A 14,276-nucleotide genomic window follows, 5' to 3' on the forward strand; every position below is an offset into this window, starting at 1 on the left:
TGGGAAGAGAACTGGGTAGAAAATACCTGAGCTTTCTGTGTAAGTCAACCCTCTGATGAGCCTGTACACCTCCAAAGCTTCATTTAAAGCCAGAGCTGTGCAGGCGCGCAGGAGCAGACTGCTCTCGGCTTGATTCTCACTCACAGCTTCATTCTCTCTGGCTCGGTTTTTTCCTCCTGTAAGATGGGGATCACAGATTTATTTAAGTCAACATGTTCACTGTAATGATTTATTAAAACAAATCTTTGGAAATGAGGTTAGTGAAACCATGGTAGCTTCTTACAGATTGATATGTGGACTCTCAAATTAAGATAAAATATATATACCTGTGTGCCCGTACCACATTGCACAGCACGGAAAGGGTCTTGCAGTTTGATATGAACAGTGTGGAAGATTCAAAATATATTTTATACAGTTTAATTCTTAGCTAATATTGACTTTTCCCCTTTTGTTCACATTTTTCATACAATATATTTTGATAATATTATTTTCCCTCTTTTAACTTTTACTATATTCTTCCCACTTCCCTACCAGCCTAACCTCATGTTCTTTCTTCTTCTCAAAACAAAATAAAAAAAAATGAAAATCAAACAAACAAAAAACTACAGTAAGATGAAAAATCCAGACCCCCCCCCCCAAGAAACAAAAATGTGTGCGCACACACTCCACACACACACACTCCACAAAAACCCATAGAGTCTCTTTTGTGTTTACTAACCGTTCCTGGCCATGGGGTTTGCTCTGGAGTGTGGTTGATAGACCCAGTGCTACTCCACTGTAGAAAAATGATTTTCCCCTTTCCAGCAGAAATCAATTACAAATACCTTCTTCATTAGGGATGGGGCTTTGTGTCCATTTTTCCCCTTTGAATACTGGAATTTTGTCTGGTTTGAACCTGTTCGTGTCTATATTATCTGTCACACAGTCTTTGGGTTTATTTATATACCAGTCCTGTTGTGTCTGGAAGATGCTGTTTACATTTATGACAGACTAAATTTATGAGGATTATTTTAGTCAGAGAGAGAGAGAGAGAGAGAGAGAGAGAGAGAGAGAGAGAGAGAGAGAGAGAGGCAGAGAGACAGAGAGAGACAGAGACAGATAGAGGGAGAACAGAGAGAGACAGGGAGACACACACACACACACACACACACACACACACACACACACACACACACACACACACACAAAGACAGAGGCAGAGAGACAGGTTAAACCTGAAAACTTAGTTCTTCATTTCATGGCTGAAAACAAGTTGTCCACCACAAGAGTAATACTGAATGAGCCCTCAACACTAAGGGAGTTCAGACTCGTTCTGCCATTTAGTTACTTGATCCTTTGTTAATTCTCACTCTCCCTGGACAATAAAGTACAATTTAGTTTCCTCACTCTATTTCCATAAGTGGAACATTCTGGAACTTAAGGTGAATCCTTTTGCATTTCACCACCTGCTTCATTGATGCACAGAAGACATTGGAAACCTCACTGATTTTTCTTTCTTTAAATCATGGTTGCTTCCAGAACCACTGTGCAGCAGGCACAGGCTGATTGCCCATCATCGAGGCCTCTCTGAGTGTTTTCTACCCTTGAGGGAGTTCATAGTTGGGGGATAAGGGATCAATATCACTCCCCTGAGAACCTGAAGTTCCTGGAACTGAGATGGAATTAGATAAACAATGTTCTGAAGTTATATGTTGCTGACTAAATTGACAATTTTGGCTTTTTTTGTTATTTTTACAGTGAACTATTAGCTCCCTTTTACTTGTTGTGTTGCCTTATTAATTGACAATAATTCATTACTACAAGTCAGGTTGAACATCTTTTCAATTGTGCTTAGCTTCATATATAAAGCTTTGCTACTGAACCCATAAGAACTTGGGCTTTTGATGACTATTTATATTTCCTTAGGAGTTATAGGACTGTTTAAACTGTTTACTTGATCTTGATTTAACTTTGGTAAGTGGTATCTATCAAGAAAACCATCCATTTCCTTTAGATTTCCAAAAATTGTGAAATACAGGCTTTTGAAGTAAGATCTGATGATATTTTGGATTTCCTCAGTGTCTTGCTATGTTCCCCCTTTCATTTTGATTTTGTTAATTTGGATACTCTCCCTCTGCCTTTTAGTTACTTTGGTGAAAGGTTTGTCAACTCTCCTGATTTTCTCAAAGAACCAGCTCTTGGTTTCATTGGTTATTTGTGTTGTTCTTTTTGTTTTTAGTTTATTGATTTCAGCCCTGAGTTTGATTATTTCCAGCTGTCTACTCTTTGGTGTGTTTATTCTTTTTGTTCTAGAGTTTCAGGTGTGCTGTTAAGTTGTGGACATGGACTCTGTTGCCAGGTTTTTGGTCAGTTCACCCTGATGGGACTGCCTTGTCAGCTCACCTGGAAAGAGGACATGCTCAGTTCCGATGTGACGTGATGAGCTGGGGTGCATGGAAAGGGTGGCTCCCCTTCTCTGAGGAATAGAGGAGGGGGAGGGGGAGAAGAACGGAGGGTGGAACTGGGAGGTGATGAGGGATGGGGATATGACCAAGATGCAAAGTGAATAAAACAAAAAGCAACAACAGCATCAAAAACCTGGGCTTTCTTAAAAATGGAAAATATGACCCAAATTTAAGGGCATTAAAAATGCTGCCTTTGGAGACATATAGCATCAAATATGTCATTTATTTACTTAAACAAAATACTAACTCATCATTGTTTCTCTCTTTACTCAATACATACTTATTTTCCAAAGACATCCCTACATAAAGAGAATTTCTTTCTAAGTACACTTTACATAAAATATTTCAACAGAAATCTCTGGGATAAGAAACTTTGTATTCCATTTTCCTATAGTGCTGTTATTAAATCCAAGTTAATTGGTTTTAAAGGAAAAAAACTAATGTTAATGTAGCTTGTACCTTTTAGTTTACCTAGAAACTCTAGGGTTGTTGTCAACTGTACTGTCCATTAATGACATGGTAGAACAGTTCCTGTCTCACAATGTATAAGCCAGACATGATTCACTCATGATTATATTGTCTCTATCTGTTTTATTCTTCTTCCATTTATTTTCTGTGGTTTAGGATAAAATACTTCAAAAAAGTTCCCTAAGGCCCTATATGACCACTCTCAGATTTGATATTGAATACAACTCATTTGAGCTAAATCTTAAAATCTCTTTTCTATTCCTGTGTGAGATGGAGCAGGAGGAGAGGAAGCTGGAGAGGAAGAAGTTGCCATGGCCATGTAAGGGCCATGAGCATGTGGCCAAGAGAAGTTTGCCCCGAGGACAGACTGATGGAACAGAAGCAAACCAATCAGGAACTATTTTGGAAGTTGCTTGGGTGAGAAATAAAGAGACTTCCTAGAATTCAATAAAAGTGAAGGTACAACATGTGCAAACTTACAGAATACAATGGAAGCGTGCTAAGGGGAAAGTTCATAGCACTAAGCACCTTCATAAAGAAATTGGAGATATCCCATACTAGCAACTTAACAGCACACTGCAAAGCTCTAGACAAAAAGAAAAAAAACACACCAAAGAGGAGTAAACTGCAGGAAATCATCAAACTCAGGGCTGAAATCAATAAATTAGAAGCAAAGAGAACAGTTCAAAGAATCAATGAAACCAAGAGCTAGTTCTTTGAGAAAATCAACAAGATAGACAAACCCTTAGCCAAACTAACTAAAAGGCTGAGGGAGAGTATTTAAATCACCAAATGAAAAGTTGAAAAGGTAGACATAATGTCAGACACAAAGGAAATCCAAAGAATCATAAGGTCTTATGTCAAAAGCCCATATGCCACAAAATTTGAAAATCTAAACAAAATGGACAAAATTTCTTGATAGCTACCAACTCCAAAAATTGAATCAAGATCAGGTAAACAAATTAAATAGTCCTATATCTCCTAATGAAATAGAAGGAGTCATCAAAAGTCTTCCAAACAAAACAAAGCAAACAAAACAAAACAAAACAAAAAACCCCAGCACAGATGGATTCAGAACAGAATCAAACTACCTACACAATTCTTAACAGTCCTTGAAACAATTCTCAGCTTCATATGGAAAAACAAAAAATCCCAGAATAGCTAAAATAGCCCTGTACAATAAAAGATCTTCTGAAGGAATCTCAAGCTGTACTACAGAGCAACAGTAATACAAATGGCATGGTACTGGCATATAAATAGGTTGGTGGATCAATGGAATAGAATTGAAGACCTAGACACTTCATTTTTGACAAAGAAACCAGAACCATACAATGGAAAAATATAGCATCACAACAAATGGTGCTGGTCTAGCTGGTTGTCTATGTGTAGAAAATGCAAATAGACCCTTATTCATCACCCTGCTCAAAATTGAAGTCAAAGTGGATTAAAGTGGACCACAACGTAAAACCAGACACACTACGCCTATTAGAATAAGTTGAAAAGAACCTTTAGCTCATTGGCAAAGAAGATAATTTCCTGAACAAAGTCCCAACAGCCCAGGCTCTAGGATCAACAATTAATAAATGGGACTTCATGAAACTGAAAAGCTTCTGTAAAGCAAAGGACTCCATCAGCACAACAAACTGACAGCCTATAGACTGGGAAAAGATCTTTACTAACCCTACATTTGATGGAGGGCTACTATCCAAAATATATAAAGAACTCAAGAAATTAAATACCATCAAACTAAATAACCCAATTAAAAAATGGGGTATAGAACCAAACAGAGAATTCTCAGCAAAGGAATATTGAATGTCTAAGAAACACTTAAAGAAATGCTCAACATCCCTAGTAATCAGGGAAATACAAATCAAAATGATTCTGAGATTCCACCTTACACCAGTCAGAATCGCTAAGTTCAAAAACTCAAGCCATAGCACATGCTGGAGAGGATGTGGAGAAAGGAGAGCACTCCTCCATTTCTTGTGGGAATTCAAATTTGTACAACCACTTTGGAACTTAATCTGGCACTTTCTCAGAAAATTGGGACTACTACTACCTCAAGATCCAACCATACCATTCCTGGGCATATGCCTGACTGATGCTCTACAACAAAACAAGGACATCGGCTCAACTGTGTTCTTACCAACTTTATTTGTAATAGCCAGTATCTGGAAACAACCTAGATGTCCCTCATCTGAAGAACAGATAAATAAACTGTGGTACAGTTACACAATGCAATACTACTCAGGTAATAAAAACAAAGAAGTCATGAAATTTTCAGGCAAATGAACGAAACTAGAAATGATCATCCTGAGTAAGGTGACCCAGAAAGTGGTAATACTCACTTCTAAGCAGATATTAGCCAATAATACAGGAAAACTGCAGTATAATACACAGACCTAATGAAGCTAAATAACAAGGAGGACCCTAGGGAGGATGCTTAATTCTCATTCTGAAGGGAAAACAGAATAGACACCAGAAGTGGTTGAAGAGAAGCAACAGGATGGGAACCTACCAAAGAGGTCCTCTGACGACTCCACCTGGCAGGGGATCTTAGCAGATGCTGAGACTCACAGCCAAACTTTAGGGGGCGGGGAGCACAGTGAGTCTCATGGAAAAGTTGAGGAATAGAAAGACATGGAGGGGATAGGAGCTCTACAAGGAGACCAATGGAGCCAACACATCTGGGCCGGGTCGGAGGTCAGGGGTTACAGCAGAGACTGATGCACCAGCCAAGGACCATGCATGTTTAGGACCTCGACCCTCTGCTCAGGTGTTGTAGATAGGCAGGCAGTCCAGATGAGAGTTGATAGGCTGAGGTCAGATGATAGAGGAGGAGTACTCTTCCTTTCTCAGGACCACGGGAGGGGTGAGGAGGGGCATGAGGGAGGGTGGGTGTGATTGGGAGGGTGCTACAATCAGGATGTAAAGTGAACCAACTAAAAATAATTACAGATATATCATACTAGCAACTTAACAGCATACCTGAAAACTCTAGAACAAAATGAACCAAATACACCCAATAGGAGTAGATGGCAGGAAATAGACTCCAGGATGAAATCATTAAAATAGAATCAAAGAGAACCATACAAAGGATCAATGAGTTGCTTCTTTAAGAAAACAATGGGATAGTCAAACCATTATCCAAACTAACTAAAAGACAAAGAAAGAATATCCAATTTAATAAAAATCAGACATGAAAAGGGGGCATAACAGCAGACACCGAGGGAATCCAGAGAATAATGACACACTTTAAAAACCTGTACTTCACCAAATTGGAAAAATCTAAAAGAAATGGATAATTTTATTGATAGGTATCACTTGCCAAAGTTAATTTAAGATCAGATAAACAATTTAAGTAGACTATATCCTCCATTGAAATAGGCAAAAATAGTCTCCCAACCAACCAAAGCCCAGGGTGTGATAGCTTTAGCACAAAATTTCAAAACAGAGTTAGCACCAATACTCATCAAAATAGAAACAGAAGGAACGTTGCCAAATTAATTTATCAGGCTATTTTCATCCTGGTATGTAAACCACACAAATACTCAATAAAGAAAGAGAATTAAGACCAATTTCCCTTATGAATGTAGATGAAAAAAATACTCAACAAAATACTTGCAAACAGAATCTAAGAATACATTGAAAGCCACCATGATCAAGTAGGCTTCATTCTAGAGCTGCAGTTATGGTTTCACTTAGGAAAATCAGTAAGCGTAATCCACCATATACATAATAAACTGAAAGCCAGAAACCACATGATCACATCATTAGATGCTGAAAAAGCATTGACAAAAATTCAACATCCCATGATTTAAACCTTGTAGAGATTAAGGATATAAGCGACCTACCTAAACATAAGGAAGGCAATTTATAGTAAGCCTATAACCAACACTAAACGAAATGAAGAGACACACAAAGCAATTCCATAAAAATCACAAGGCAAAGTTGTCCACTCTCTCCATATATATTTTAAAAAGCACTTGAAGTTTTAACTATATCAATAAGACAGTTGAGGGAGAGCAAGTGGATACAAATTGAAGTCAAAGTATCTCTATTTGCATATACATGACCCTAAAAATTCCATCACAGAACTCCTGATACACTTTCAGTAAGTGGGCTGGAATGGAATCTGTGGTGTCTTAGGGTCTGCAGCATATCTGACCCAGCCCTTCTGGCGTTTGGAGTTTCCATTGAGAAATAAGATGTAATTCAAATAGGTTTGAATTCATATGTTACTTGGTGTTTTCTCTCTCTCTCTTTTTTTTTTTTTTTGGATTAGAAAATATGTGTAGCTAGCATTTGCTACTTTGTGGATTCTTTTTTTTTCTCCTTTATTAATTTATTCTTGTTACATCTCAATGGTTATCCCATCCCTTGTATCCTCCCATTCTTCCCTCCCTCCCATTTTCCCCTTATTCCCCTCCCCTATGACTGTGACTGAGGGGGATTACCTCCCCCTGTATATGTTCATAGGCTATCAAGTCTCTTCTTGGTAACCTGCTGTCCTTCCTCTGAGTGCCACCAGGTCTCCCCCTCCAGGGGACATGGTCAAAGGTGAGGCACCAGAGTATGTGATAAAGTAATACCCCACTCTCCACTCTACTGTGGAGCGTGTTCTGTCCATTGTCTAGATCTGGGTAGGGGTTTAAGGTTTACTGCCTGTATTGTCCTTGGCTGGTGCCTTAGTTTGAGCGGGACCCCTGTGCCCAAATCTGCCTATCATAATGTTCTACTTGTAGGCTTCTAGGACCCTCTGGATCCTTCTACTTTGCCATTCTCCCATGATTCTCTCATCTAGAGTCCCACTAGAATGTCCTCTCCTCTGTCTCAGTTTCCTGGTAAGTGAAGGCTTTCGTGGGACATGCCCCTTGGGCTAATATGCAGATATAAGTGAGTATATACCATTTGAGTCTTTCTGCTTCTGGGTTAACTCACTCATTATGATCATTTCTAGCTCAATCCATTTATCCACAAATTTCGGGAATTCCTTGTTTTTAATAGCTGAATAGTATTCCATAGTGTATATGTAACACAGTTTCTTTATCCATTCTTCTATTGAGGGACACTTAGGCTGTTTCCATGTTCTGGCTATTATGAATGAGGCTGCTATGAACATGGTTGAGCAAATTTTCTTGTTGTGTGCTGGAGCATCTTCTGGGTATATTCCAAGGAGTGGAATAGCTGGGTCTTGAGGAAGCCCTATTCCCATTTTTCTGAGATAGCACCAGATAGATTTCCAAAGTGGTTGTACTAGTTTGCATTCCCACCAGCAATGAAGGAGTGTTCCTCTCTCCCCACATCTCGCCAGCATGTGGTGTCGCTTGAATTTTTGATCTTAGCCATTCTGATGGGTGTAAGATGGAATCTCAGAGTTGTTTTGATTTGCATTTCCCTGATGATTAAGGAGGTTGAGCATTTCTTTAAGTGTTTCTCAGCCATTTGATATTCCTCTGTTGAGAATTCTCTGTTTAGTTCCAAGCCCCATTTCTCAATTGGGTTATTTGTTTTGGTGGTGTTTAATTTCTTGAGTTCTTTATATATTTTGGATATTAGACCTTTGTCAGATGTAGGGTTGGTGAAGATCTTTTCCCAGTCTGTAGGCTGTAGCTTTGTTCTCTTGACAGTGTCTCCTGCCTTACAGAAGCTTCTCAGCCTCATGAGGTCCCATTTATAAATTGTTGACATTAATGTCTGGGCTGTTGGTGCTCTGTTCAGGAAGTTGTCTCCTGTGCCAATATGTTCTAGGCTCTTCCCCACTTTTTCTTCTAAATGACTTAGTGTCTCTGGTTTCATGTTGAGGTCTTTAATCCACTTGGATTTGAGTTTTGTACAAGGTGACAAATATGGGTCCAGTTGCATTTTTTTACACATAGACATCCAGTTAGACCAGCACCATTTGTTGAAGATGCTATCCCTTTTCCATCGAATGGATTTGGCTTCTTTGTCGAAAATCAAGTGACCATATGTGTGTGGATTAATATCTGGGTCTTCGATTCGATTCCACTGATCAACCAGCCTGTTGCTGTGCCAGTACCATGCTGTTTTAATTACTATTGCTTTATAGTACAGTTTGAGATCAGGTGTTTTCTCTTTGTAGCTTTTAGTATTCTCTCTCTCTCTCTCTCTCCCTCTCTCTTGTTTTTTGAGACAGTGTTTCTCTTTGTAGCCTTAGCAGTGCTGGAGTTGCTTTGTAGACAAGGCTGGCCTTGAATTCATCAGAGATCCACCTGCCTCTGCCTTCCCAAGTGCTAGGATTACAGGCACGAGCCACTGCCCCTGGCTTAATATTCTTTCTTTGTTTTGTATGTTTAATGTTTTGATTATTACTTGGCGAGGGGACTTTTTCTTCTTGTCCAATCTACTGGTGTTCTGTATGCTTCTTGTGCCTTTATAGGCATTTGCTTCTTTAGGTTAGAACATTTTTCTTCAGTGGAGGGACATCTAGGTTGTTTCCAGACTCTGGCTATTATGAACAAGGCTGCTATGAACATAGTTGAGCAAATGTTCTTGTTGTGTGGTGGAGCATCTTTAGGGCATATGCCCAGGAGCAGTATGGCTGAGTGTTGAGGTAGACTTATTGCCAATTTCTTGAGATAGCGCCAGATATATTTCCAAAGTTGTTGTACACATTTTCACTCCCACCAACAATGGAGGAGTGTTCCCTTTTCTCCATATCCTCGCCAGCATTTGCTGTCACTTGAATTTTTCATCTTAGTCTCTCAGAGCAGTTTTGATTTCCATTTCCCTCATGACTAGGGATGTTGAGCATTTCTTTTAAGTGTTTCTCAGCCATTTGATATTCCTCTGTTGAGAATTGTCTATTTAGCTCTGTACTCCATTTTAAAATTGGGATATTTGATTTGGTGATGTTTAATTTCTTGAGTTCTTTATGTATTTTGGGTACTTTACTTCCTGTTCACTCAGGTAATTAAGTGTTATTCCTTTTCAAGTCTCTGATGGATTGAATACCAGATAGTTTAGTCTTACAATTAAGCTTAGTTGGTTAGGGGTTAAGATGTTTTTAGATCTAGATAGATGTTTTAAGTTAATAGAGATGAGGTATGATAGATATTGATTTTCATTCAGAATTTTAGACTCACAAAATAGGAAAAATGTTTATTTCAAGTTTGCCAAATACAAATAGCCAAATCACTACGAATGTAACATTTATATAATTCCTGATTGTTTCCTGGTTCTTCTTGCTGTATGTAGTTTATTTTATTTATGTGTGATAATATATATGTATCTGTTTAAAAAGAAACATAATAAAAATGGGAAAAAAGAAAGAATTTCCTCTATAATTTAAAAGAAAATATTTTCTGGATCTTTGAGCTGGAATTCTTCTTCATCTCTTTCTATTGTTCTTGGGTTTGGTCTTTTCATCGTGCCTCAGCTTTCCTGGATGTTTTGGTCAGGAATATTTTAGATTTAACATTTTTTGACCAATTTATCCATTTTATCTATTGTATCTTTACTGCCTGAGATTCTCTTTCTCGTCCATGTCTTGTTTTCTGTTGGTGAAACTTGCCTCTCTAGTTCCTGTTTCCACTCCTAAATTCCTCATTTCCAGAATTCCCTCACGTGTGTGTGTGTGTGTGTGTGTGTGTGTGTGTGTGTGTGTGTGTGTGTTATTGCTTCGATTTGCATTTTCAGGCCTTGAACTGTGCCACTTGTTTTCTTCAATTTTTTTCTTAGCTTTCTTTAAGGGATCTATTAATTTTGTTCAATTGTTTGTTTGTGTTTCCCTGGGCTTATTTGAGAGATTTATTCATTTCCTCCAATTGCTTGTTTGTGCTTTCTTGGATTTGCTTAAGAGATTTATACACTTTGTCTTTAAGGACTTCATATAGCTTTATGTTTTGTTGTTGCTGTTTTGTTTTGCGTGTGTGTGTGTGTGTGTGTGTGTGTTTGTGTGTGTGTGTGTGATATTGTAAATCTAACCACATCAATCAATTTTTTTGTGATGTCCCCCAGTTATTAGCCTTTCATGCTCCAACACTGACATGGACATCAGGCTTCTTGTTATCTTTGTTGGATTTAACCTGATGTTCACTCTGTGGTGATACCATCTTCCTTGGGGGAATGTTCCTCTATGGTAGGGCAGTATAGGTGAAGTATTCAGAATCTAGGAAGCTCACCTCAGTCTCTGTTCAGAACTGCACTGCAGCTTGAATACAGATACAGATCACCAGGAAAGGCTGGAAATACTTTCAGTCTCTAGCCTGAATTTACCACAGAGTATTCCAAACTCCTGTAACAAGGCACTTTGCTGAATGAAACATGGGACGGTGGGACACCCCTTTACTGATACTGCACTTTATCACTTAATGGGAAATGAGCGACGCTGTCTGTGTGCATTCACTGTACAGTCATTTAAGAAATACTTTTAATGAATATCTAACAAAGTCATGCAAACCATTCTACATAAGGAGTAAATTAATGCATTCTTTGTCATAACACAGAGTCAATTTGAGTGTTTTCATATGTAAATAATCAACAAGAAGAATCACATCTTTTATGATGACAGCGTTTATGCAGAATATCGCTCTTCATAAAGCTCACCTCAGTCTTTGGTGGTCAGGATTGTGTTGGTGCTTTGTAGTGTATAATCAATCGGGAAATGGGTGGGATTCCAATGGATGCTAAGAGGTTTTTTGTTTTGTTTTGTTTTGTTTGTTTGTTTGTTTGTTTTTTTTAGTGAAGAATAGAGTTGTGAGCAGAGAGGGTTGACTGCCAGGATGGCCCGTCATACAGTGATGGCATAACAAAGAGAGTGAGGTATCTGAAGCCATCTTCCTGGCACACTACACAAGAGCAGGGTTTCTTTTTTGTCTGTTATAAAGCTCTTTCTGCATAATAATGGTTTGCATGTCTTTTGTAAGTGAATGACCAATGATATATTTTTAGCATCATCTCTTTCTAGATTATCTCACTCATTGTTGTTATAGTTCATAGAGATTAGTATAGATTGAAAAGAAAGAAGTTACCAATGAAAATATAAGTGATGAAGTGGCATGGACAGCAATAGTGATGGGAACATGAGATGAAAGGGAAAGTTTATATTGCAAACTGGTTTTAAAATAAATACATTTATTTCACATTCAGATTATTGCAATGATTTTAATAGAACTTATTAAAAGACCTCATTGTAGGCAATTTATGAAACTCCATTAAAGCAGAAGAAAATAATGAAATTCAATGTTAATATTTATTATATATAGTAAAAAGTTTTTCTAGCCATTAAAGTGATGGTTCTCAATCTTCCCAATGCTGTGACCCTTTAATACAGTCCTTCAAGTTGTGGTGAACCCAAACCATAAAATTATTCTGTTGCTACCACATAACTGTAATTTTGCTACTCTTATAAACTGTAATGTAAATATCTGACATGCAATCCCCAAAGGGGTTGTGATTCACAGGTTGAGAACCACTAAAGTATTTAAAATTATTTGAAATAGCATTTTATGAAGGCTTTAAAATACATATATATATATTTGTTGATATCCATAATAATCTTCAAAAATCCCTTCTATGGGCGTATGAAATATAAATTTCAAACTATGAGTTTCAAATATAAATTTCAGTAGAAGTAATTAAATATTCCCTATATTATAAGATTGGATGCATTAATGAGGTCAGTCATCATTTAAAATTCACTGCCTCAAATTTCATAATTTTTAAATTGTAGTTGCACAATTACTCTGATCATTTGATATGGTGAATTTTTATTATTGTGGAACAAATCTAAATAACTTTTTTCTTGTCAATTTTATGGCGTCCTTTACTTCCTTGTTTCTCAAGCTGTAGATCAGAGGGTTCAACATGGGAATCACAATGGCATAAAACACAGAGGCCACTTTCATCTTCTCCTCAGAATTGTCAGAATGAGGCTGTAAGTACATGTAAGACAGGGTTCCATAGAAAATGGTGACGGCTGTCAGGTGGGAGGCACAGGTGGAGAAGGTTTTCTTCCTCCCAGTGGTAGAGGACATCTTTAGGATGGCGGCCATGATGTAGGTGTAGGAGAAGATAACAACCAACACAGTGAACACCAGGTTAAACCCAACAAAGATAGCAAGAAACCTGATGTTGTTGTCAGTGTTGGTGCATGAAAGGCTAATAACAGGGGGGACGTCACAGAAAAAGTGATTAATGTGGTTAGATTTGCAAAACGGCAACGAAAATATTAACCCTGTGTGTACTGAAGAATTTATTGATCCAATGAGATAGGAACCAGCTACCATCTGGATGCAGACTTTTCGGGACATGACTATGGGGTAACGAAGTGGTTTGCATATGGCAACATAGCGGTCCACTGCCATCGCTGCCAGGAGGTAGCAGTCACAAGTAGCAAATATTGCATAGATCAGTAATTGCACTACACACCCACCAAATGATATGGATCTGTCTTCTGCTACAAAGTTTTGCAGCATCTTGGGAGTGATGGCAGATGTGTAACAGATATCAGCAAAAGCCAGATGTTGTAGGAAGAAGTACATGGGAGTCTGAAGTCTGGAGTCAGTGTTGATGAGGATGATCATGCCAGTGTTACCCACCATGGACGTCACATAGATGAGAAGGAACACAATGAAGAGGACATGCTGAATGTCACGCTGGACCCCAAATCCCAGGAGATAGAAGAACTTGACTTCAGTCTCGTTTCCTTGTGTCATTGTCACTGAAGATCTGGAGAAGACCAAAAGGAAAAGGGAAAGGAAAATCTCAGGATTTTTAAAAATATTAACAGTTTGTTCAGCTTTGATTCATTTTATTTGAGTTGGCTTTTCCTGACAAGCACTCATAATGCTTATCAGCTTGCAAATAGGTTTTCTATATCTATGACAGGAAGTCACTTTATATATAAGTGCATTTAAGTCATGCTTGATTTTAAAATGGAGAATACGTCTTAGAAAAAGTCAAATTATCCCTAATTGCAGATGATGTGTTCTATGTTCAAAAGACCATATAGACTCTACTAGAAAACCTGTTGGATTAGTAAACATTTACACTAAAGTTAAAAGATACAAAATCAACATACATAATGAACTTACTAAGAATAAATTTAGGAAATAAACATCCACAATATATTAAAATTAATCTAGGAATAAAACTAAGCTTGGAAACGAAATACCTCCATAGTGAAGACTTTAAGACAGTGTAGGAGGAACCTGAAGAAGATGCTAGATAAAGCATAATCTCACATCTCCTGGATTGGCAGAATTAATTTATGAAAAGTCCATATTACCAAAAGTTATCTTCAGATTCAATGTAATTCCCATCAAAATTCTAATAATGTCTTTCATAGACCTAGGAAAACCAAAAATTCATATAAAAGACAAAGGCCAACTATAGGCAAAG

General features: G+C 37.9%; 1 protein-coding gene across 1 annotated transcript; it reads right to left on the bottom strand.

Moving 5' to 3' along the window:
* Positions 1 to 12,646: 12,646 nt before the first annotated feature.
* On the bottom strand, positions 12,647 to 13,591 carry LOC311606814 (putative olfactory receptor 5AK3; the record flags this gene model as incomplete). The annotated part of the gene is made up of 1 exon (XM_084798224.1): positions 12,647 to 13,591. The coding sequence occupies one exon, from the start codon at positions 13,589 to 13,591 to the stop codon at positions 12,647 to 12,649; it is 945 nt and encodes a 314-aa protein (XP_084654350.1).
* Between the last annotated feature and the right edge of the window lie 685 nt (positions 13,592 to 14,276).

This window comes from Acomys minous (assembly GCF_964271855.1).
Source record: "Acomys minous genome assembly, chromosome: 10".
NCBI classification, from domain to species: Eukaryota; Metazoa; Chordata; class Mammalia; order Rodentia; family Muridae; genus Acomys; species Acomys minous.